Source organism: Pezoporus wallicus, unplaced genomic scaffold, assembly GCF_028554395.1.
Source record: "Pezoporus wallicus isolate ANWC-B61680 ecotype Strahan unplaced genomic scaffold, APGP_CSIRO_Pwel_v1 contig_4012, whole genome shotgun sequence".
NCBI lineage: Eukaryota > Metazoa > Chordata > Aves > Psittaciformes > Psittacidae > Pezoporus > Pezoporus wallicus.
Window position 1 is genome coordinate 2,306,550 of NW_026637828.1, and position 23,200 is coordinate 2,329,749.

At 45.7% G+C, this 23,200-nt stretch overlaps 2 protein-coding genes across 3 annotated transcripts in view; both read left to right on the forward strand.

The window, feature by feature from the left end:
- Window positions 1–2,482, forward strand: part of LOC130598529 (syntaxin-binding protein 4-like) — a 51,823-nt gene extending 49,341 nt beyond the window's left edge. The window contains exons 24-25 of the mRNA XM_057408042.1: window positions 962–1,339; window positions 2,453–2,482. Coding sequence (XP_057264025.1) covers window positions 962–1,339; window positions 2,453–2,482 — 408 coding nt within the window. The remainder of the gene's footprint in view (window positions 1–961; window positions 1,340–2,452) is intronic.
- SEC14L5 (SEC14 like lipid binding 5) overlaps window positions 1,299–23,200 on the forward strand; it is a 39,862-nt gene continuing 17,960 nt past the window's right edge. The window contains exons 1-5 of one of the 2 annotated variants that reach the window (XM_057407992.1): window positions 1,299–1,339; window positions 4,753–4,856; window positions 6,719–6,794; window positions 21,111–21,260; window positions 21,364–21,495. In XM_057407992.1, coding sequence (XP_057263975.1) covers window positions 6,732–6,794; window positions 21,111–21,260; window positions 21,364–21,495 — 345 coding nt within the window. In that variant the 5' untranslated portion in view covers window positions 1,299–1,339; window positions 4,753–4,856; window positions 6,719–6,731. The remainder of the gene's footprint in view (window positions 1,340–4,752; window positions 4,857–6,718; window positions 6,795–21,110; window positions 21,261–21,363; window positions 21,496–23,200) is intronic. The other variant, XM_057407993.1, reaches the window with a different exon arrangement.

Sequence of the window (23,200 nt, forward strand, 5' to 3'; positions counted from 1 at the left end):
GGTGCAAAACTTTCTCAGGCTGGGCTTCCAAATCCTCCACCATTTCTTGCAGCCACATGTTCCTCTTGCTCCAGGACTAGGCACCTACTCAGCAGCTGTATCTTCCACCCCAAAGGGGCCGCAGGTTGAGCATCTCTACCACCAGCAGAGCCATGTCCTCAGAGACCCTCACCAGATGGCGACAACTATATCATACAGACTCGTGGTTTGACAAACAGGGTCCACTCACAGCACGCACTCTGAAGCACAGGGCAAGCACAATCCCCTCAAGATTCATGAAACAACATTCAGATTTTTCAAACATACAGTAGGAGAAAAAAAGGCGGAGAGGTGAGAATGCACCTCAATGCCACCGAGCTGGATGGTTGCCTTTTACCTTGCAAGGAGAATCCAGTTATGGGAACATTTAATAGAATCCCAGACTGGTTTGGGTTGAAAGGACGTTAAAACCTCATCCAGTTCCACCCCCCTGCCACGGGCAGGGACACCTTCCACTAGACCAGGTTTCTCCAAGCCCCGTCCAACCTGGCCTTGAACACTGCCAGGGATGGGGCAGCCACAGCTTCTCTGGGCACCCTGTGCCAGTGCCTCAGCACCCTCACAGGGAAGAGCTTCTGCCTAAGAGCTCATCTCAGTCTCCCCTCTGTCAGGTTAAAGCCATTCCCCCTTGTCCTGTCCCTACAGGCGCTTGTCCAAAGCCCCTCTCCAGGTTTCTTGTAGCCCCTTTAGGCACTGGGAGCTGCTCTAAGGTCTCCCCTTAAGGAGCCTTCTCTTCTCCAGGCTGAACCAGCCCAGCAGAAAGTGCAAGTTTGCAGCTGTGTAACAAATCAAACCTCGGTGCAATGCAGCGACTGTTTAAGGACAGGGTGAGCTGACACCTCAGCTCATGAAGTCCTGAGCCCACTGTGATCTCTGGTCTGGGCCCAGTTTGGGAGCTGCAGCTCTGCCCCCTCTACCCCAGCCCGCAGGTGGGTTCCTGCTCCTCAAGGGCCGGTGCCATGCTGGCAAGCTCCTGAGGTACAATCCCCGCCAGCCCCGGACCCAGACCAGCCCCACGCGGCGAGGCCGGCAGACGCGGGAACCCCGCTCCGCGACATGGCGGCGGGCGCGCACGTGGCGGGGGCCGGGCCAGCCCCTCTCCCCTCACGGCCCGCAGCACAATGGACAGCGCTCTGCGGCGCCGCGCGGGGAGGGGCCGGCGGCGGGGCGGGGCTGGCTCGCGCGGCGGTTGAAGCGGCGCTTGGAGCGGGCGGGAGCGGCGCTGTCCGGGCGGGGACTGCGATCGGGACGGGGACCTACGCGCTCGGGATGGGCCCGGTTGGGTCCCGTCGTGCCCGCGGTGAGGGGGGGGGGGGCGGCGGCGGGACGGGACGGGACGGGACGGGACTCTTCCTCTGCGGGGGTCTCTCGGGGCGGCTCTGTGAGGGAGGGCGGCCGCTGTACCTCACGGCGTGCACAGTGTGGCGGAGCCGGGGGACGCGGGGCGGTGCCGGTGTTAAGGTGCCGGGAGCCGTGTCCGTGCGGCTGTGGGTAGCTGAGCGGGACATTCTAGCCCTAATGCTGTGGGGATTAGGGAGGGAGCGGGTGAGCCGCTCCCCGCGGCGTCCCGCGGCTGACTGAGGCTCGCTCCGGCTTGAACACCAGAAGCGGGTTTCGAGTTCGCTGGTTCGTGTTGGCGTGGGGAGGGAGCAGCGAGCGGGACCCTCCCTTCGGCTGTGTCGGGCTCGGGAGCGGCGCCTCCGGCCCCAGCCCACCCTCCGTGCCCCTGCAAGTCCAAAAAGCCCCCCAAAACCGGCCCTGGGGTGTTTGTGTGCTCAAAGGCTGGCTCTGGTGAAGTGCTGCCAAAGGTACTGGTGGATTTGGGTCAACTCTATAAAACCCCGGGGGATGGAGGGCAGGCTTAAGCCATGTGCTGTACCTGGGTCACTTGGTTTAATTCTCCCAAGTAGTGGATTTGGCTTGCGGGTGGCAGGATGGGATCGTGGTGGTGACACCACTGGGCTGAGGGGTTTCATGTGCGTAAAGAAACTTCACTGAGGAGGAGCCGAGATGTTTTGTGCTAGGGCTTTGCTGCATTAAGTGATCTGCCCACTGGAGCTGCTCTTGGTTTACGGGTTAAGCTGAAGTGCGGCTCTGTTCCTAAATTGAACGTGAGTATTGAGCAGTTGACAATAGCACTGATGGACAAAGTGGCATACATAGTAGGAGTTCTGATGGAGTAGAGGGTGCAGAACAAGGGGCTTTCCTTCAGGAATGCTTGCGTACTGCTGCAGGTTGGCAAATATCAGTAATTTTGTTTGTGGCTGTGCATAATAGGTCAGTTGGTGGTTCTTTGGTGAGAAAATTGACTTATGGAGGTGTGGGTGCATTAGTCATGAAGCTTAGCTTGATATATACAAGGCTTAGAGAGCAGAATGCTGTATGCTGTTCCTTTTTCTTCTTCCCCTCTCAGCCAAAGAGAATGTTCCTCATGGTGCTGTGAAGAATGTGTAAATGCTGTTGTTTGAATGTTTGTGCTCTTGGCCTTGAATTATAGTCTACAGAAGAACCCCAGGTATCTCTGCAAGGTGCACAGAGTGGTGGCCAGGCTCTGTGCTGCTTCACCCTGGGACCACAGAAGTTTCTCAGGGGTAAGATGAAGTTCTGCTTGAGAAAAATGTCTGCTTCTAAAAGATAGTAAAGACTTATGCTGGCACCATTCTGTTTTGAGGCTTCCTTATGTCAAGCTGTGAAAGACTTGGTCTCAAGTTCTTGTGTGAAACAGTTCTAATGAATATTCTACAGCTTGGTACCTTCTAATCATGGCATGGTTTGGGTTGGAAAGGACCTTAAAGCTCACCCAGTTCCAACCCCTTGCCATGGACAGCGACACCTTCCGCTAGACCAGGTTACTCCAAACCCTGTCCAGCCTGGCCCTGAACACTGCCAGGGATGGGAAGATGTTGTTGTTACATGTGTAAAGCATCAGCTATTGTGTCAACATCTATGGAGTGAAAGGCATCTCGGCAGAGGAAGTATTAGACACCTTTCTCTCCATCTTACTCTAAAAGTCCTGCAGAGTCCCCCTTTTTCTAATTGGCAATACCAACTTAGCTGACTGCTGCAGCTGCCTTTCACATGCTGCAATAGTAGTTGAGGAAGTCTGGAATTCTGCTATTTTCAGCAGTTCTTTGTCAACAGCAACTCAAGAAAACTGCTCAGTTCTCTTTCAGCTGAAAGGAAGCCACCACAGGTGGGAGAAGTTAATAAAGTCACTTGCTGCCCAGTTTCACCCTTCAACAGGCAGCTCTAATGTGGAAAGAGCTGAGTGAGTTTGTATTAGCCCAGATGAGAAGTAGAGGCTTGGGGCTTTATATATATTTGATATATAAACTCAATTTCTGATCTCCAGCCATCTGCATGTTCTATATTCCATCAAATAAACCTCTCCTACAAATAGAATAAAAGTTAATCATATGGAAAACCACTTAGGTACACAGTTGATGATTCTAAGTAAAATGGAAACACGGTTGATATCCCTGCCTCTTCCCTTTGCTGTGTGTGTAGTGATATGTGTTCCTTTTGGGAGCATGTGCAGTCTCCAAGCTCAGCTGATCTGTAGTGGTAGCTTTGAGTGCTGTGTGTTTGCCGCTTCTGGTTAAGAATTTGTCTTTTTTCTGAAATGCTCCCCAAGTTACTGCAGAGAAATGCCTGTGCCATCAGGGCTTTTTATCCTTCCATGTCATGCCCCCTTCCCTGCTCTCCTCCCCTGGTACAGTGCCAGCTGGTGTAGCTCAAGCTTATAATTGACTCTCTGCCTTTTAGGGTTTGGTTCTTTAGCTCATGTGTGAGTTACTGTATGGGATGTGGTGAGGGGTACACACAGGCTTTGCAGGGAGTTGCAGCCTGTTGGGTCTCCGTGCTGCTGGCACTGCTGTCAGCATGTCATAGGATGCTTTGTTCAATGTGGCAGCTGCTGCTGCTCACCTCTGTGTTCAGGTGTGCAATAGGTGAGACACTTAATATCTAATTGGGATTGTTAAAGTTATTGTGAGATGTTTTGATTCAGTGTATTGGCAGCTTCAGTTTCTGAATTGTTGCCAACTTGGGCTTGGCTTGCTGAAATGATGCCCTTCCCTGGTGCTGCCCTGTGTGTGGCTACAGGTCTGCCTCTGGCTGTGGGTTGGGGTTTCCAAGTGATCAGGCTGTAGTTTAGTGAGTTGCTGCTCTTCAGCAGAGCTGTGGCTCTTAATATGTGCTTTTAGCCCAGTGCAAATGCAAAGTAAGCAGGTAGCCTGGGCCACTGGAGGCTGGAGTTGTATGATGGGTGTTGATAGGAGCAGGCTTATTCTGTAGTTGTGTAGTTTCTTTCTGGTTTTCCTTAGAAGGTGGTCAAAATTATCTGTTTATAACTTGAGTGGAATACATGAGAACTTTAAAAACATGTCTGTCTTTTTGGTGCTAAAGCTCTATGAGGATATGTGTCTTCAGCTAATACGGCACAGCTGCCTGGTGGTAACAGCTGAAAATCTTGTCATTATCACAGAATCTCAGACAGATTTGGGTTGGAAGGGACCTTAAAGCTCATCCAGTTCCAACCTCCTGCCCTGGGCAGGGACACCTTCCACTAGACCAGGTTGCTCCAAGCCTCATCCAGCCTGGCCTTGAACACTGCCAGGGATGGGGCATCTGGTTCTATCAATGCTAATCACCATCTGTATCTGTGAACAGCTTTCACTGCTTTTCTGATTCAATTTTTCTTTTTTTCCCCAGGAATTCTAGCTGGAGTGCCCCTTGCTTTGAGAAGCAGAATGACTGTCTCATGGCACTGTTCTGAGGAAAGGGCATAGAAAGTCTGTCACTGCTCTTTGCCTAAGGTATGCAAGGTTTCTAGGGCAGGAGTGAGTTATCAGCTGTCTGTCTTCCACAGCTTCCCATGGATATAATAATCACTGATGCTTTTTCTCAAGCTTCCCTCAGCTAGAGGAGTACAGGGCAATAAACCTGTGACAATCAGTTTTGCAGTTGCTGGGGACCAACGGAGGTATTCAAGCGGTATGGATAAAGCTGTTGAAGTATAGCTTGTGCCATCCAGTTCTGTTGGTGGTGGCTTTGTTTGTGGGCTGTAGGTGATTTCTAGACTGGTCTGTCCTGAGACCTCCTCCTACAGAGGTGCAGGAGTTCCTGGTTTAGCAGGTGAGGTCAGAACAGGGAGCAAGTTACAGCTAAAAATGTTTGAGGCTTTTCTTGCTATATTTGCACTTCCTCAGAAGGTTCCTGCACAGCCAAGGCATGGTTCTTGCATCATCATATTACAGCATTGCATTACAAGGTGCCCTGTGCCTCTTGGCTTGGGTATCTGATAAATGATAGCAGCCTGGGCTTCCTGGGTGTTTGCTCGCCCCTGTCTGCTCACTTCAGTGGGAGTTGGATGCTCTGCTGATGCATTCTGCATGCATTTCTGTGTGGACTGGGTTTTAGCACCAGTAAAACTGCTGGAGATCCAGCAAGTCCTGAACATTGCTGCTTGGGTAATGTGATCCTCTGCAGAGTAACTGTCTGATCGCAAGTCCCTTCTGCAAACACTCCCTGTTCACAGGTACTCCTACTTTTTGAAGTCTCTTTCCCCTTTCCCTGGCTTAGATTTTACTGTGTAATGGCATTTTGCAGCAGTCTTTCTGAGGGATAGTCTATTGCTGTTTGCCTTTTAATTCATGTTTCTCCTCCATTTTTGGGCTTAAAATACCAGGGATAAGTTGACTTAATGCTCTGACTGTTGAGTTCACTGCGTCATGTTGCCAAGGGCTGTATCTGCTTAGCAGTAGAATTTGAGTGGGGTGGAATCAGCATCATGTCTCAAACAAGCTGTCCAGTCTTTTGTGTTTCTGATGTTCATAGATCATATTAATAGAAACAATATAATGGAATCTAAAGGAATCACAGAAAGCAGCCTAATAACTGCCTTTAAATGGTCTCTGTACTTCCTTGAGATGCTGGTTATTGATGCATATTTGAGGGTTAAAGCTCCAGCAAGAGAGTCTGAGGGAGGAATCCTGATGAGCACAGTGAGAGGAGGCTTGGAGAAATGAAATGCTGAGAACGGAATTGTTTCCATTGCATGCAGTTATTGCCTCAGTTCAGCTGGAAGCAGTAGGCATCCAGTCAGTGGGATGTGATTGCTAGCTTAGCATCAGGCATGTTCTTTAGGCATGCTGCTTCCTTTTCTTTTAGTGGGTTAAAACAACTGAATGCTACTTTGTGCACCACAGCATTTAAACCACCAAGATATAGGAAGCTGTGGAAGCTTTCAACAAGGGGCATTTTGCATAGCGATTATGAATTTAATGCAGAAAAGTGAAGTAGGGAGAAGCACTGCCATTTCAGCCTTGCAGGGCTCCTAAAACAGGCTCCTTCTCCAGAGTACAATTGATTCTGGCTTTACATCTGTTTTGTGCTTTAATTATTATGAGTTTTGTTGGAGCTCCAGGTTGAAGTTACTGCAGTAGTGTTGGAAAGCAGCAAAGGATGCTACCACATGCTGGATTGGGACTGCAGAGACTTACCTTTCGTTCTGTCTCTGCCACTGACTTGTTAAGCAAGATACTGTACCTAACATGCCTACTCCTCTCTATCTGTGAGAAAGAGTTAAGGCTTCTAGCAAGTTGTGAGAGAATTGTTGGGATGTATTGTAGTGGTTGGTGTAAGGGTTCTGAAATTTTCCAACTTCTTTTTATTACAGGTGTGTAGTAAAAATGGTGCAGAAATACCAGTCCCCAGTTCGGGTCTACAAGTATCCTTTTGAGCTCGTCATGGCAGTGAGTAACACTCAGCACTTTTACTTCTCCAGCTGCTAAGGGCTGTGACCTCAGGCCAGTGGGGGGGGTGACTGCAGCTTTGGCCAACATGTCTTTGTGGCAACCTTATGAGTACGCTGCAGGAACAGAGATTCAGCTCTCATTATCTTTTTGTCCTTTCTTCTGTTTTCCATGAAAAATAAGAATCAACATCTTAGAACTGTAAGAGAGACATTACAGGGGAAGGGGGGGAAGAAGCCCTCCCAAAACAACAAATCTAAGCCTGCTGTAATTACCCTTTCACAAGGAAGGAAAAAATTGACATTCAAGTAGGCAGAGTCAGTTTGTGTCCAGACAGTCTTTGCCTGATCACCAGATGCCATTCAGCTTAGAATGTCTCTAGATCAAATCAATATTGTAGAATGTGTGTATCTAGAATTTGATTCTAAATCATACTGAGCTTTCTGGCTGAAAGCTAGAAATCTTTAGAAAAATCATTTTCTGTTCACTCTGTGATTGGAATGTTGGGAGAGATCTCTTAAAATTGTGATTCCTACAAGAGGCTGTACTTGAAGTTCTGCTGATGATGCAGAAAGCTAATGTGACCATGGCAGTGTCCTTAGAGTTTAAAGACATTTCTGATATTCTGGACTTTGCTGCTGCTCCTCAAGGTGTGAGTCAAATATCATTCTGAAGGGCTTGCTGCTTGCATTTCAAGGGCAGCACTAGCATTTGGGAATTTATCTAAATATTTATCTGCTTGCAGACTCTTGCAAAGCTTTGTTTTGTAATCTGTTGGGCATTTCAGTCTGCTGGAGGCAAACTTAGTATGTGCCACTTTGCTGCTTTCTCCATCTTCTACCCTGCTGAACAAGGACACCAGTTTTTTTTAGTTTATTAGGGATCAAGAGTGAAGGTGGAAAGCTTATAGCCATTTGAGGTAGATGACATTTACATAAAAGGGAGAGCCTGACTTAATACACTGCATTCCTCTTGACAGTCTTGCCTCTTCTAGATTCAAGTGCCAAAAGATGTGTTTTATCCCAAGTGGCCTCCTTCTATTTCAATAGTTAAAACTCAGGGAGAGATTCTATTGGTCTTAAATGTGACTAATGGACCCCAAAGGTTCCTCAGCTCAGAGTGGTTGCCATTCATATGATGCTCTCTGATCATCCAAATAAACACTTTTTTTTTGACAGTTGGACTCCCTCCCTAATCCCCCTCTGCTTATTTTTTCCAGTCTTACCCAGATTTGCCATGTCTGTTAACAGCTGAGCCAGTAACATGCTGTAAAAGCACTCCAGCGAGTCTGGGGCTGATGTTTGTGATAGTGAAACTTTCCTGGCCATGTGCTTTCTGCTCTCAGTGCATCCTGAATTAGATTTAGAGCAATGTCTTCATAACAAGCCCTGGTGTAGTCTTTGCTCTGTGCATACCTTTCCACATTCTTGTTGTCTATATTAGCAGGATAAGCCTAACACCAGATGCCTGTCAATAGACTGGCTGCTAATATAGGAAGGCTGTCTCTAGACAAATCTTCTGTAAGCTTGTTAGCAGAAAGCCTAAAGGCAGCAGTTGATGGGTTTTGTTTTCAAGTGGTTTAGTTTTATTTGCTTTCAGTTTTTCAACATAACAGGACTTAAATTCCCTGGGTTTTCAGGATGAGGATTGTAAATGTCATCCTCTTGTTCTTCAGCAAACTCAAATTCCCATTACCTTAGCAAAGATATTAGTCCTCTTTTATATGAAGATCAAGTTACTTGTCCAGGGTCATCCAAAGGGCTGTGGTGGAGTAGGGAGCTGAATATAGACCCCTTTAGTCCCACTCTAATGTCCTGTGAAATCATGTGTTTGCAGCAGGATTTGCTTTCTTACCAAGACTGGCATTACAAAGTAGATTTCAAATCTAGTGGCAGGGCATGCAGGCTGGGTTGGATGCAGCTTTGTTATTGTGTTTGTGTTCAGATGGCTCTTCCATGCTGTGGAGGCATTGCAGGCATCACAGAGCTGTCAGGTGCTTGCTGTCAGCTGCTGGAAGTTCTGCAGGGAGAGTGGGTGTGCAGTGAAGGTGTTTTGCTCTTCAGCACGTGGCATTGCTGTTAATCTGCTTCGACATAAATCTGACAGCAGCTTCCTCTGCACTGGCAATCTGCTGTTCAGCTGCTTTCATCTTTTTCCCCTCAAATGCTTGGTGTGAACCTTTTGGAGTGCTGAGGGCTTATACTGTGGTTAATGGTAGGAAAGCAGGAGGTCATATGGGTGGACTCAAGACACCTTATTTTATGTGTCCTTGTGCACCCTGCAGCCTGATACACTTGGGCTTGTATATCATCTGTATATCAGGAAGGGTCATGCTTGCTGTGATCTGTTCAGGCCCTGTCATGAGGGAAGTGGTGTTTGTTAGGGGAAATATTTTTTCTCCCAGAACCTTGGATATTTGGACCCCACTACAGAAAACTGTGTGTACTTCGTTGAGATAGGAGGCCTGAGAAATAGGGTCGTCATAACCAAATGAGGCAATGGCTTCATTGCTTCCTTGTTCAGACGCACATAAAAACACGTCTTTTGTTGAGCCTTGCCTTCAGTTTCAATTTATCTTCCTTGGGCTTGTACAGGGTGTATGTGTGTGCTGCTCCTCCTCTAGACAGCACAGGGCTGTGCTTGACAGATGAGCTGGTGCTCTTACAGTTAATACCTTTGTTATTGCATATCTATGGGTTATTGTTTATGGGTTTACACTAACTAATGCTTGTGCAGCTTGGGTTCTGGCATTCACAGGCAGTAGGTCTGACATATCTTCCAAGTCCTTGGAAGGAGGATCATGTTCCCCCTTCTTGCTCTCTTTGCCAGTCCTGTACATCTGAGGAACTAAAAAGGAATCTGCTTGCCAAGCCTCTTGTGGTCATTCAGGAGCTCTGAATTTTTTCTTGTTAGAAGAACCCTCCCTTCTAAAAAGGCTTAAACAAAGGATGATCTTTCCACACCTATTCTAATTCACAGTACTCATATTCACCTGCTTTGTTCCTAACCTGCACTCACTTTAAAGAATCAAAAATGTCATGCTCTTCAAATTATAACCAGTGCCTGACAGCTTCATCCCTTAAAAAGAACCTTGGTGTTTTGTTATCTCGTCATGTTTCTCCTTTCAATTTTATCTCTTCTATTTTGCATCTCTTTTTAAATGGGGCTGCCCTTTTAAACGGCCTGTCCATGCTTCTTTGGGCCTGATCTTGTCTTCAATTAGATCAGTGAGTTTGAAATTGCAGATGTCTCCTGATTTTATTTTACACACAAGAAAATCCCTAAGTATAAACATACTCTTTGGTTTCTTTGTGTAATAGTTTTACTTTTAAAGCTGAAAGGTGTTTTTGTTTGCTGTTTTTTTGTTTGTTTTAGGTTTCTTTGGTTTTTTTTGAGGGGGTTGTTTGTTTGTTTGTTTTTTTACTAAAATGTTATAATGAGGGAAAAATCCAGAAGGTAATTCTGCAGTAGCTCATGAATGGTGGCTTACTCTGTAACTTATTGTGAGCCTTCTCTGTGTGGAGATGAGAATTTGATTTGGGCGAGCAAGTCCAAAATGCATAGCTGTACAGGAAACAAAGCTGAGACCATGTATTTACCATCATTGTTTGCCAGTGAATTACTAGGTCTATTAGTGAATTTATTAGTTTTAGCTTTGAAAGCATAGGGAGTTTTGTTCCCATTAATTTTAGTAGTGTGTTCAACCCTTTGCACTTGCAAATGACACCTGCCATTTTCACATACTTTGAGTGTTCTTTGGATGGTTCCTAAAGCTACAGATCTAAAATAACACCCCCCAAGGACTCTTCCATACTTGATGTATAGTCTGAGTTGCTGCAATTGTGGTGTAAATGAGAAGCTTCATGACAGCACTTGTGTCAGTTATTTGGTCCTCTTGCCACATTGGCAATGGGCTTCACATTCAGCTCTTATCACTGCTAATAGTGATTGATAGTTTCCACTGCAAGCCAAGGGTCTTCCTGCACAGCCTGATGCTGAGGGAATGGTAAAGGATGCAGAGCCTGAAAAGCGGAATGATCTGATTGCAGGTTTTGCACCTTGAACCAAATCAAACCTTTATGACTTTACTATCTGAGATATATATTTTCTGTGAAATGAAAGCTCTGCAAAACACAATACTAGTAGGTTAAAGGCTGGGTTTAGTTCAAAGCTAAAAAGCTATATGTATATGTGAATATATTTATATATGTAACTTGACATTTAAGCTTACTGCATACAGGATATTGGCTTTATGTTTGCAGCCTGTGAGAGATTTACTGCTGTTACCTAAAAATATGTCATGGCTTTGAAAAGACAGACCAAAGCTCTGGCATCTGGTAGTTTGCAGCAGCAGTATCAGCTCTCACTGCATGTACCGGTTGTACACCATGCTTCAGACCAAGCTGCTCTTGAGCCCTGCGCGTGCACAATGCAAGTCAGTGCTGCTTTCTGCTTGACCTCATTTCTTGGTGCTGCCCATGGCATGTGTTGACACATATATGAGCAGTTCAGAGCCCTGTCTCTTGAAAACACACACATGGACAGCAGTGGTGTGTGCTTCTCACTGCACCAGTTGAGTGGTACACTTCAGTCTAGGGTGTTTCTACTGTGTGCAACATCCTTTTGAGAAGGGGGGTGGTTGTTCAGTGGTTGAATGTGTGGTACATGAGCATTTCTTGAGCACTGCTCAGTCTCTAACAGATCTGTTGGGTGGCAGATTGTGATTCTTGCCTATGTCTGCAAGTGAAAGCTTGGCCATCTAAGGTCCTTGCAAACAGCTCTGTGATTCTCTTCTAGTTTCAGTGGCAATTCTTTGCATGTAGTTGATATGAAGTGCTCTGTTTTTCAGGTAAGATAAAGCAGGACATTGTGTGTACATCTGTTTCTTCTCAGTATGGTTTGAGTAGACAGGGCACTAATAAGCTGGGTGGCAAACTTAGTTCAGTCTCCAAATGTTGCAGGTTTATTTACAGTCAGAAATGGAGGCAAGCAGCAGAAAATATTCCTCCATCGTATTTGCTCTCTGATCTTGTAACACAGGGTTGTAGCCCATCGAGAGCAAATATCTGTGGTCCCTGTGAGAGATGCCTTTCTCATGCCTGACTCCGCTGAAGCAGTCTGGATGACAGTAGCTGGATTTGGCAGGGGTCCTTGCTCTTGCCCCTAAATAATCCCCCAGCAGATCAGCCTCGGCTGCACTGACTATTTGCACACTGGCAAAACTGCTTTGCAGCCACTGAAGCTTTGCTCCTTTCCAGCAGTTGAGGTTCTGGCTCACAGTTACATGCAAAATCAAACATCCTGTACAACTAAAATCAAAGTGCATCACTTCTTGCACAATCATCCCAACGTTCTTTTGTGCCAGTAGTGTTGGAGGCTTGTATATGCACTCTGATTGAAAGCCGCTCTGTGCTATTTTTGCTGTCAGGTTTAGCTGCAGAAGAAACTCTGAAGTTCAAGTCCTGACCGCTACAATTGCTTTCCATACATCTTTTCAAAATTATTTATGCCATTTCAACATCCACATGCATTGTGTTAAAGATGTCAGATCTTTGAGTAGCTTCAGTTAATGACTTCCTCCTGTTGCGTTTAGCACATCGAGTATATAGACTGCTTAAATCCTGCTGTATTGTGCATGTTCTCTAATACTGTGGTGTCTTAAAGGGTTCAGTGTTTTCACTGACTGATGTGGTAATGCTTTTGCTTGCTGCAGAACCTCTGAGCCCTCTTTTGCTGGGTAAGCACCACAGTGTGGCCCAAACAGCTTGCAGTACAAGTTGGTGACAGATAAAATGGGAGAGGGGTATGTGATAAGAGAGAAAATGGTGTGTGAAAGCAGTGCAACATAAAAGCAGACTGATGTCTAGCAAGGATTCCATTAGTTCTGTGGGTTTGTTTAGAGTGACAAGTTCAATGTGTGTGTTCACAACTCATCCAGGTCTCAGGCTGCTGCTGTCTTGCTACATAAGGTATGCAGATTTGCTGTCTAGATCAACTACAGTCTAGTATCTTACAGTGCCTACAGCACAGATGCACCACAGAATACAGTTCTGGGAATTCCTCTATATTATAATTAGATAGAATATACCTATCTGGAACTCCAAGTTGTCATTAGTCTAGTATCATCCCAGGCTAGTTTTAAATAAAGTAGAATCTTAACTAAACTACTTGATGTTTGTTCATAGCCTCTACTTTCAAGTGTGAACACTGAAAGCAGAGGAGCATGTGCTGCAGGGAGAGCAGAGTGGTCTCTGGCAGCTGGAATCTCTCTGAAACAGTCGTGATGGTGCAGCTGATCAGAGGGCTCTGCAGAGGAGCCAAAGAAATTGGAGTGGAGCTCTAAATGCAGCATTTGCAGGAGTGCCAAAGAAGTGGCCTGCTACCCACTGTGTCCTTGGATAGCTGCAGATAGCACAGGGTAGAGCTTTGCAGTGTGTAGCCTGTATGCCTAGAGCTCCAAAGCTCCATTGGAGCTGCTGGGATGTAGATAATAATGCACAGTTTTCAGATACTGTCTGAAATAGTATTTCTGGTGGGCAGTACCCTGGAGATTGAGAAGGAATGTGCAAGGGGGGAAATGTTTTAAAATAGTTGTTCTTTGGTGTTCGATCCATATCACATGTGTAATCTGAGCAGTAGTTAGGAAATGGATACTCCCTTACAAAACAGAATCTGCTGTGTCTGTCAGGATTGTTAAGTCTATAGCACTTGCCTCTTGACTGCAGACAAATCATCTCCAAATGTGGATGGTCTGTCTGCAGGCATGGTTTGTGCCAGGTATCTCATAGAAGGCAGCTTCCCTTGTGCCTCTTTTTGCCATATTTTGAAGGTAAGTTTGTTGTGATTGTCAGAAGCTATTGGGTTAACATTCTATGCACTTATAGAGGATCTAGTGTTGACTCAAGACATGATGGTTCAGTGTGACTTGATGGTTTGAAACTGTGTTGTCAAGATACACTATAAATATCCCATCATCTTAATGCTGAGAAGCATTTGGCAACAGAAGTCTAAAAGTAATGATCTCTGTCAGCTGGAATGATTCTTCACAGCTGTACTTGTGTGTTGAGGCCCTGTGCCCTGCCACCACCTCCTCCTGGTATTAAGCAGGCTAAGAGTGAGTAATAGGCTGAGAAAAGAGCTGATGTTTCCCTTGAGATTATGGTGCAGGACATTTCCCCTCAAATGAGTGGAAAATGTTTGAGTGCTGGTTTACCACAGCTGCTGGAAATGGATGGAAGAGCTGCTGATTTGTTCCAAGTCCTGGAGAACTGCTTTCAACCTTGCACATCTGGCCTGCTTAGTGTGTCTTGTGGGGATCATCCAACTCTCTTCAGCTTTACATTTCCACTGGTAAGACTGCTGGGCATGGATGGTTTAGGAGTTGATGGTGCTGGTACCATGTGTGGATTGGAGAGAAGAGTCTGTACAGGATAGTCCCTGTTTAATCGCCTTCTCCAGTTGTAACGTGGAGGCTTATTTCTGTGCCTCAAGTTTAACCTGATCAGTACAGTCTAGTGCAGGAATGGATTTGCTCTAAAGTAAGCTACAGTTCAATGGCACTGATGCATAACACAAGGAGACAACAGAGCCAGAGGTATCATTGTTAGCTTGTATTCCTGTAGTGACCAAAAGACCCTTCTCCCTTCTATTGAATGTGTAGGTGCAGAAGACACATAATAAGCTCTTGAGAAGGGATTGAAAGAAGTGAGAAAATCCAGAATCATCACGAATTGCTGCATCTCATGTAGCATGGATTTTTAAGCTGCTGAGCAGTGACCTGTCCAGGTTTGACCCCATGTTATGGCTAACTTACATTTTCACAGCAGCTTCTGGCAATGACAGACTGTCCTTCCAGCTAGGCATTACTTCGTAAGCTGGCTTTTTTGCCTTTGGGGTGACTCACTGTGTGTGTGTGATGTGACTCTTGATTGCTATGTTTTGCTCTTTAAGGTGTTAGTCACCTGAGATGTCTGCTCCCTTGCTTTTCTATTTCTGTGTATCTCGTGCTCTCCACCACAGGCGATGGCAGATGTGTCATAGAATCCCAGATTGATTTGTGTTGGAAGGGACCTCAAAGTTCATCCAGTTCCAACCCCCTACCATGGGCAGGGACACTTTCCACTAGACCAGGTTGCTCCAAGCCCTGTCCAACCTGGCCTTGAACACTGCCAGGGATGGGGCAGCCACAGCTTCTCTGGGTTCCTGAGTAAGGCATTACTTCTGCAGTTCTTTGTAAAGGCTGGTGTGTTGTACTATTTGACTTGACCTGCTCCAGCACTAAGTGTCTTCTCTAGGAAGCAGAGGAGAATGCTATAGTAGAATAGCTGCAGTGGGATATTGGTCCTTCCGAGGCAGGAGGTCAGGCATGTTAGTAGTTTCCTGAGCTAGTTTTGTGCAGCTGCAGTGCATGTCCTGGTTTCGCTGTGTCACTCAGATGTGCCTCTATTGTAATAGGCAGCTGCTGCTCCCTGAATTGTTTCTTTCACCAAAATCTGAAGCAATGAGGCAAATTATTGGCTGGAGTCCAGGGAGAGAGAACACTGGGACAATGTTTGTAGCCTGGGTACTGTGGTCCAGTGGACTTCACTGGCAAATCTTCCTCTTTCCAGCAAGTGGTTTGTGTTTGTGTTTTGTTCTTTGTGTCCTGCTGAACCCAGGACAGTTTTTGTTTGTTTTTTTTTTTTTCCACTTGGGACCCAGAGACTTTTTCTGCTACTCTGCAGATGCTCTGCACCTCCTTAAAATTAAGTTCCCTTTTCCCTAACTTCAGTACACTTCTGTACCCCAACTATTCATTTGGACCCTCCCCTCTCCCTGTTGTTCCATGTGCTTTTTTATTTTACATTACTGTGGTTAGCAAGTAGCTGGCATCTGTTGTAGTGGTTACAAAGCCAAGGGGTTACTGTGTATGGTGAAAACATATAGTCTTGTTCTTAACAGGAGGGACTGCAAGATGAAATGATGACTAACCTTCCTAGAAGGTCATAATCTGAAAACACCTGAATCTGGAGAGGAGCATTTATGTATCATCAGACTGCTCAAAAGATAGTCCAAATGCATCTGTTTCCCACTTAAAAGTGATGAGGGATCTTTGTTGCTTCTAATCTTCCCTTCTCAAAGGGTTGGAGATCTGGACATCTTTAGCTCAAAGCCTGTTATATATCCCCCTCATTTCCTGTTCATCTGAACATAGGTGTATACTTTCTTCCTTTATCCTGGCAAACTGTATGTGACTGTAACATGACCTTGAAGAATCTTGTTAACATGGCTTAAAACAGTGTTTGATGGTGAGAGCTTGAAGTGTTTTAGCTTTTAGCACAAGGATGAAGTTTTATCCTTGTAATACATTCATACAATATTGACTGTAATAGTTTCTGTTTACATCAGGTGCATAACAGTTTGGTTCCTTTATGTTTTCTACTCAATGTAACTTTTCCCCATAGCTGAGCTTTTACACTCTGGAAAATCCTTCTTAAGTTCATCTTGGCACCATATAGGAGTCAGTACATACTTTTTCCCTTTTTTGTGCTCTCACTCGAATCTGAAATAGCAGATCTCCATGATGCTGTCACTAAGAAATCGCTTCAACTATGAAAAAGCCCTGAGGACACGATGGCCATGCAGCCACTTCAGAGCATCACTTGTCAAGTAGAACATGAATGTTTTCCTGCCAACTGCCATTCTAAAATAGCTTGATGCGTTTCTGCATGACTTCATGCACAGCAGCATTCAGCACACAAGCTTTACTTTGCTAAAGGATCTGCATACTGACAGGGAGAGCCCAAACCAGTTTGCCTATTTGGTATGTATTGGTGAGAAGCTTGTCTTGGGTGACTGGTGCATGGAGAGCCAGATCTGCTGCTCTGGGAGTTGGTATGCAGCCGCAAGACTGAGAGGATAATGTTTCCTCTGGTATACTAATGTATGAAACTAGATCATCTACCAGAAGCTGCCTCTCTTGGAGCACATCAGAACTCCCCAGGACCCAGCAGACAGTGGGCTGGTGGAAGCTGACAGAAGCCTCAAGGTGTGCAGGAGGGTTTGGGTTTTGAGGTGTTTTGTTTCATGCAGTAATTCAGTGCTTGGAAGTCCTGTTGTTTTGAATTCCTGAGGCCTCTGTGTAGTTGATTACACACGGTCACTTGCTAGGAAGGGATGTTGAAACCTGCAGAGGAGAAACAGGAGTAGCTGTTAGAAAAGATCCTGCCCTCTGGCTGTGTTCTCTGGCTTATACAGGGAACAGCAGTGGGTACAGCTATTGTCAGTTTGCAGGAGACTAAACTGGAAGGGGAGCAGGAAAACACTTACATTGTCAATATGTAACACCTCAGTTCTGCTAAGGCAAAGGACTCTGCCTTGGAGAAGGAGGAGTTAGGCAGGTGAAGTAGGGGGATTCTAGAGGAGGGTAATTTCTCCTTTTCTCTGTGGTTGTGAGACTTTAGAATGTTACTTGATTTGTTCACTTGTAGAAGTTGGTAAAGTTTGGCATCTGCCTGACCTTCAGGGCAATCTCACGGATGCTTTTTTTTTTTTACTTTTTTTGTACTGATTATGGTGTATTTCACCTCCCCCCCTGCCAAGTGTTAAGAACACTTAAGTGTGGCTTCCTTCTGTTTTCAAAGACTCCTCTCACAAATTGATTTTCTTCTATTTCAGTGTTGATACATCTGTTTGGCCAGCAGAGGAGAAGCCATGCAGAGGCATCTCCTAGGAGATTGCAGAGACACCTTGGTCAAAGCACTCTTTACTGATTTAATCTTCAGCCATATCACTGTTGATTAATCATTGCTAATTGTCATGTGACTAATTGTTTGTCAGCTTTGGCTGAGATGGGACCTTAAAGCTCATCCACTTCCAACCCCCTGCCACAGGCAGGGACACCTTCCACTAGACCAGGTTGCTCCAAGCCCCGTCCAACCTGGCCTTGAACACTGCCAGGGATGGGGCAGCCACAGCTTCTCTGGGCACCCTGTGCCAGCGCCTCAGCACCCTCACAGGGAGGAACTTCTGCCTAAGAGCTCATCTCAATCTCCCCTCTGTCAGGTTAAAGCCTGTCTCTATAGGCCCTTGTCCAAAGCCCCTCTCCAGATGTTTTGTAGGCCCCCTTTAGACATTAGAAGGCTGCTGTATGGTCTCCTCAGAGCCTTCTCTAGTTCTAGTTCTGTCAATGGTTTGGAAAAAACACCTTGAAACATTTATCTGTCTTTATGACTTCCTTCAATTTCTCTGTTGGAACAGAAATCTAGTGTTTTTGCGGAGGATGCTGGGTGCAAAGGATGGGCTGTTCTCACAGGTCAGTCCCTTCAGGGGTAGAAGCTCAGGCATGTTATTAGCACAACTTTACTGCGACAGCAGTGTGGTGCTTCAGCTGTCCTTCATATGATCTCAGGCATCTTCAGCTGCTGTATTTTTTGAGTAGTTGTGCAAAGATTAGCAAAGGACTTGGAATCCCTTTCACACATTGGTATTTTCTCAAATATGGAAATGTTCCACCTATTTAGGTGATGGGTTCAGACTGACCTTCGTTATATCACTAGGATTGTGCATAGACGTGTCTGAAATAGTGACTGCACTCTGTTAGTTGAACTGTCAGTAAAACCAAGACCAGGACATTAGGAAGCTGGTCTCTAGGTCAAGTGCATACTTAGTGGAGAAAGAAACAGTTGTGTGATGAGATCCGGTGGCTTTATCTTCAAGTGCAAGCCAGAGATACCTGGATTCAGTGGTGTGTGTGGCTTCAGATTGGCCAATGTGTCCTTTCTGTGGTGAGGAGGTTCTTGCAGCTCAGTACCCCAGTGAAGCAGTTGAAGTGAGGCCTTGGAATGGTATCTGTACTTTGATCATTAGTAGAACAGCTCTTGTTTCTCTGCAGACTCCCTCAAATGTTCCTGGCACAGCTGTACCCCTGAAAGAGCAGAGGGTGAGAAGCTGAGATCACCCTATTTGGCAGTTCCTTCTGCTCCAACTGCTTTGTAACTCTTAAATTTGTGGGAAATATGAGTACTTGAGGCAAGAAATCCTTGGCCAGCCCTGATCCAAGAGAAATAGATGGTGTTGGCTCAGCCTTGTTCCTGCTTGGTGAAGGTGGAGCCCTGGCACATGCCACGTTACCTGCTTCCTGGCACTGTGAGCTGAGGTGGAGGAGACTGTGCTTGTGTTCAGGCAGCATGGGGCATGGTGCTGTGAGCTGAGGATGAGGAGGGCCTGGTGCTCCTTGCAGGAACAGAGCTGTGGGATTTTATTAGTATTTGGGTGAATTTATGATCTGCTGTCAAAAGTATGGATAATCTAGTACCATTCTCAAGGTGACCTTCTGGCTCTAGAGGTGGTGTCTAATCTCTATGCTAACTATTGTTTTCCAAAGCCATGGGGTTATATGGGGCAGCTTTCTTTTAGGGTAGGAATTTCAGTTATACTTGTCGCAAGTATGTTAAGGGCATGTGTAAGAAGTGGCATGGGACAAACAGTTGAAAAACAGTAGCTAAATATTCTGGTATTCCAGTGGCCTACAAAGGTGTTCACAGCTTTCACTGTCCACTGAGGCTCCAGTAACAAGGAATGGTGGCCTGGAGAGACTCTTGCTTGTATGAGTCTGGAGGATTGGGGGAGGATAGGTAGAGGCACAAGTAGGGAGTATTAACTTTGCCTGAGAGGATTAATCTGCTGGCAACTGCGGATACCTGAGAGCAGGTAGTGAGGGATGCAGCCCCTCTGCTCTGTGACCCTTGAGGGAAGTGCAGTGTAACTAGGAGTGGGTAGCTGGAATCCATGATGTCCCATCATAACAAATTAAGCTGCTTAAAGAAATGTGTGTGCTTTTGGTTGCATGGAGCCAGGTGGATTGCTGTTGGAAACTCACTTGCTGTGGGAAGTTCTGTATTTATCAAACCAGGTTTTGTTGTTCTTGTAACCAGGGGTGAAGGCACGTGCAGTGGTCTCTCGGATATGGGGGAAGTTCTCAAAGAAATGTGGCAAAACAAGCAGAACACTACTTCAGTGACTTGGAGAGGATGACTTCAAGACCTCTGCACTTTGTTTCTGGCTAACTCAATGCTGGTTGTCTGTTTGCTCTTTCCTCCTGATACTAGAGCACCATGATAATCTGAAATAACTTCTATTCCATCCAGAAGTCTAGTAGCAGGAGATAGGGAATGTGTCTTTAATAGCCTGAGCTATTTTAAGAGCAGGTATTATTCCAGGGTACAGGAATGGGGCAACTAGCCTTCAAACTGCTGTAGTAATGGAGACTGCAGCCACCCTGAGCATGCCCACAGCGCTGTGCATGTGCTGGCAATTGAGCTGGTCTTTATCATTATCACATTAATGTTTTCTTTTGTGGTAGATAAAGATATAAAGACTCATGAGAGCACTATGTGCTGTATAAAACAGTTGTCTCTTACAGAAGACAGGAAGCTAGCAGCTGTTTGTAGAGGTTGGGCTCAGCTCTGGACTGATAGCAAAAACATCTTACGACCAGACCAGTGTAACTCTTAGAGTGCAATGGAAAGAGAGCACAGGTTCTCCTCCTGCTGTACCTGAACCCTGGACTGCTTGTACTTTAGTTGCTTCAATTCCATATCTACAACAGCATCACAAAATGCAAGATGTTTTTCAGAAATGCAAGGAAAACATTCCATCCTGCAAAGATCCTGCAACGTAATGAGAGGTTAGAGAGGAGTCACAGTAGGTACCGTTTACGCAAGGGCCATGAAAAGCTGGATTTTTGCTACAGCTGGTGATGAAGCTTTGGGTAAAAGGCTTTTCAGAGGGTTTGGTTAATTAAAACAAGGAAGACTTCAGAACCAGGACAGAATTATTTTAGAAATGGATTAAGTGAGTAGCCAGTAATTGGAGGCCTTACCCTTGATAGTCCAGGGCAGCTGGAACTGTTTCACACATCACATTTTAAGGCACAGGAGTACTAAATATTTTTCAATAGCCTTCTTCATACAGGCAATGTCTGACTTGAATGTTACTGTCTCTGGGTTGAGCCTTTAGCTAGCAGAAATCAGAAAAGCTGTGCTTGCTTTTGCTAGCCAAAGATTAGGTTCCTGATGTTTGAGTTATTTTGCTTCTATTTCTTGTGTGAAGGATAAGTTATGTTAAGACATGCTTGGCTTGATGACTGAAATGAGCAGATCCTGGCTCTGTTCATAACTATTTGGCTTTAACTTCAACCTCTGTGTTGGTTCCCTTTTCCTCAGAGGTAAAGGGCCTCTGTTCTGTGTGGCTTTTACTGTAAGGGAATTAATTAATTTGGGAAGAGTTAAAGTTGATCTATCCAGAATCTGAAACTTGCTTTGTTTTCACTCCCAGGCATATGAGAAACGCTTTCCTACATGTCCAGAGATCCCAGTCTTCCTGGGGAGTGAAATCCTTCATGAATCCAGGAGTGATGATGGAGCTATACATGTCATTGAACGGAGCTGCAAACTGAATGTGGATGCTCCTAGGCTGCTGAAGAAGGCAAGTGGAACCCTGGGGTTTGTTGACTGGGTCAGATAGATAAAGGCTCCTAAAATTACTCTCTCTGTTTTTCCTCCTCCTCTTGGTTCTTCATCCTTCTCAGATTGCAGGGGTAGAATATGTGTTTTTCATCCAGAAAAACACAGTCAACTGGAAAGAGCGAACTCTCCGCATTGAAGCCCACAACGAGACTTTTGCCAACCGTGTTGTCGTTCTTGAGACATGTAGCTACTCAGTAAGTGCTTCCAACCCTTCCTTCACAGACAAATAAACAAAATCCTGTACTCGTATGCAGAGTAAAGTTGCTTGACTGAATTTGAGCACTGGACTGTAGCGTACTGTGGATAGACACTCTTGGACTGGGAAGGCTGCTGGATCTTAGGGTTTTCCAATGCTTTTGTAGACCTTGAGAAACTTTCTTAGGTTGATTGTGCTTCTCTGATGGAGTGCTAGGCCCTACAGTGAGAGTAGTGGTTGAAATTCAAGTTAGTAGAAGCATTTGGAGCTTGAGTGTGTATTTAGATCTAGATATTTAGAAGGAAATCCTCAATATTTATTATGATGAGGGCCAGAGAGAACCCTGGCAATTAATTTTGCCCACATATAAGGTGGTAAAACTTGCACTTGTTATGATCTTCACGCTTGAAACATTTGGAGGAAGGTCCAGAGCTCTGTTTGTGGCCTGGGGTGTCTCACTTTGTGGCTGTATCTTCAGCAGTAGTATGCTTTTTCATTGTAACTATGCTGTTAGGGCTCAGTCACCATTAAATAGCTTCATCTGTTTCTGGAAGCAATCAGATACTGCTCTTTGTTCTCTAAACAAAAGTCTAGATCCAGTTACTTACCTGCCTCATTGGCAACTGGACAACAGCTCAGCTTCTTGGAAGTAAGCAAACTGTAAGTAGCTGCTGTTTCAGGCAAGACAAAGGTTGAAAAGCTGTTAATGTATTTGATGCTGAGGGGGTTTCCTGAGGCAGAGATCACTTGCTGGCTAAAGGGCTTCCGGAAAAACTGCAGTAGGTCAGGCTTCCCTCATCGTGAGAGATGCTGACAGCTCCCAGGTCAGCTCTGGAGAATTGCTCAGATGTTGTTGCACTTGCTGATTTCGGCTGTGTTGCCTCCTGCTCATATCCTTTGGAAGGAAAGTCAACAGCAGGGCTCGGAGGGAAGCACTCTTCCCACTCCAGGGCGGGAGCTTGTGGGCTGCATCCTCACGGCGCTTCCCGGCTCTATTTTTACCAGTTCCTTTTTCCCTGCCAGAGTGCACCGGAAACAGGTTTATTCTCATCTTTCCTTTTCTGCAGTGCTCTCTGAAGCAACTTGGAGAAATAGGATCCTGCTCTTGCAGTTACTTAATATGTTCCCCTGGGGGAATTTGTGTCCTTTATAGAGCTCCTGTCTTTGTGTGTGGGCTGGAATTTCTTTCTGTCGTGTCAGTTTGTGAACAGCAGCACCTACAGAGAAGAGGCTGAGCCCTCTCAGAAAAAGGTTAAATTTGAAAAAGGAAAAAAGTACATAGGTTTTATGTAGAGTAACTGAGAGGAACTGGCTAGAAAGGAAAGGCGTATATGGGTACTGAAGAGGGACTCTTTATCAGGGACTGTAATGATAGGCCAAGGGGCAATGGGTTCAAACTAAACCAGGGAAAGTTCAGGTTAGACGTAAGGCAGAAGTTCTTCCCTGTGAGGGTGCTGAGGAGCTGGCACAGGGTGCCCAGAGAAACTGTGGCTGCCCCATCCCTGGCAGTGTTCAAGGCCAGGTTGGACGGGGCTTGGAGCAACCTGGTCTAGTGGAAGGTGTCCCTGCCCATGGCAGGGGGTTGGAACTTGATGAGCTTCAAGGTCCCTTCCAACGCAAACCAGTCTGGGATTCTATATTGAACTGACAGTGGGAAATCCCTCTGTTCTGCCATGTCTTGTGTTCTGAGGGGAAGACCAACA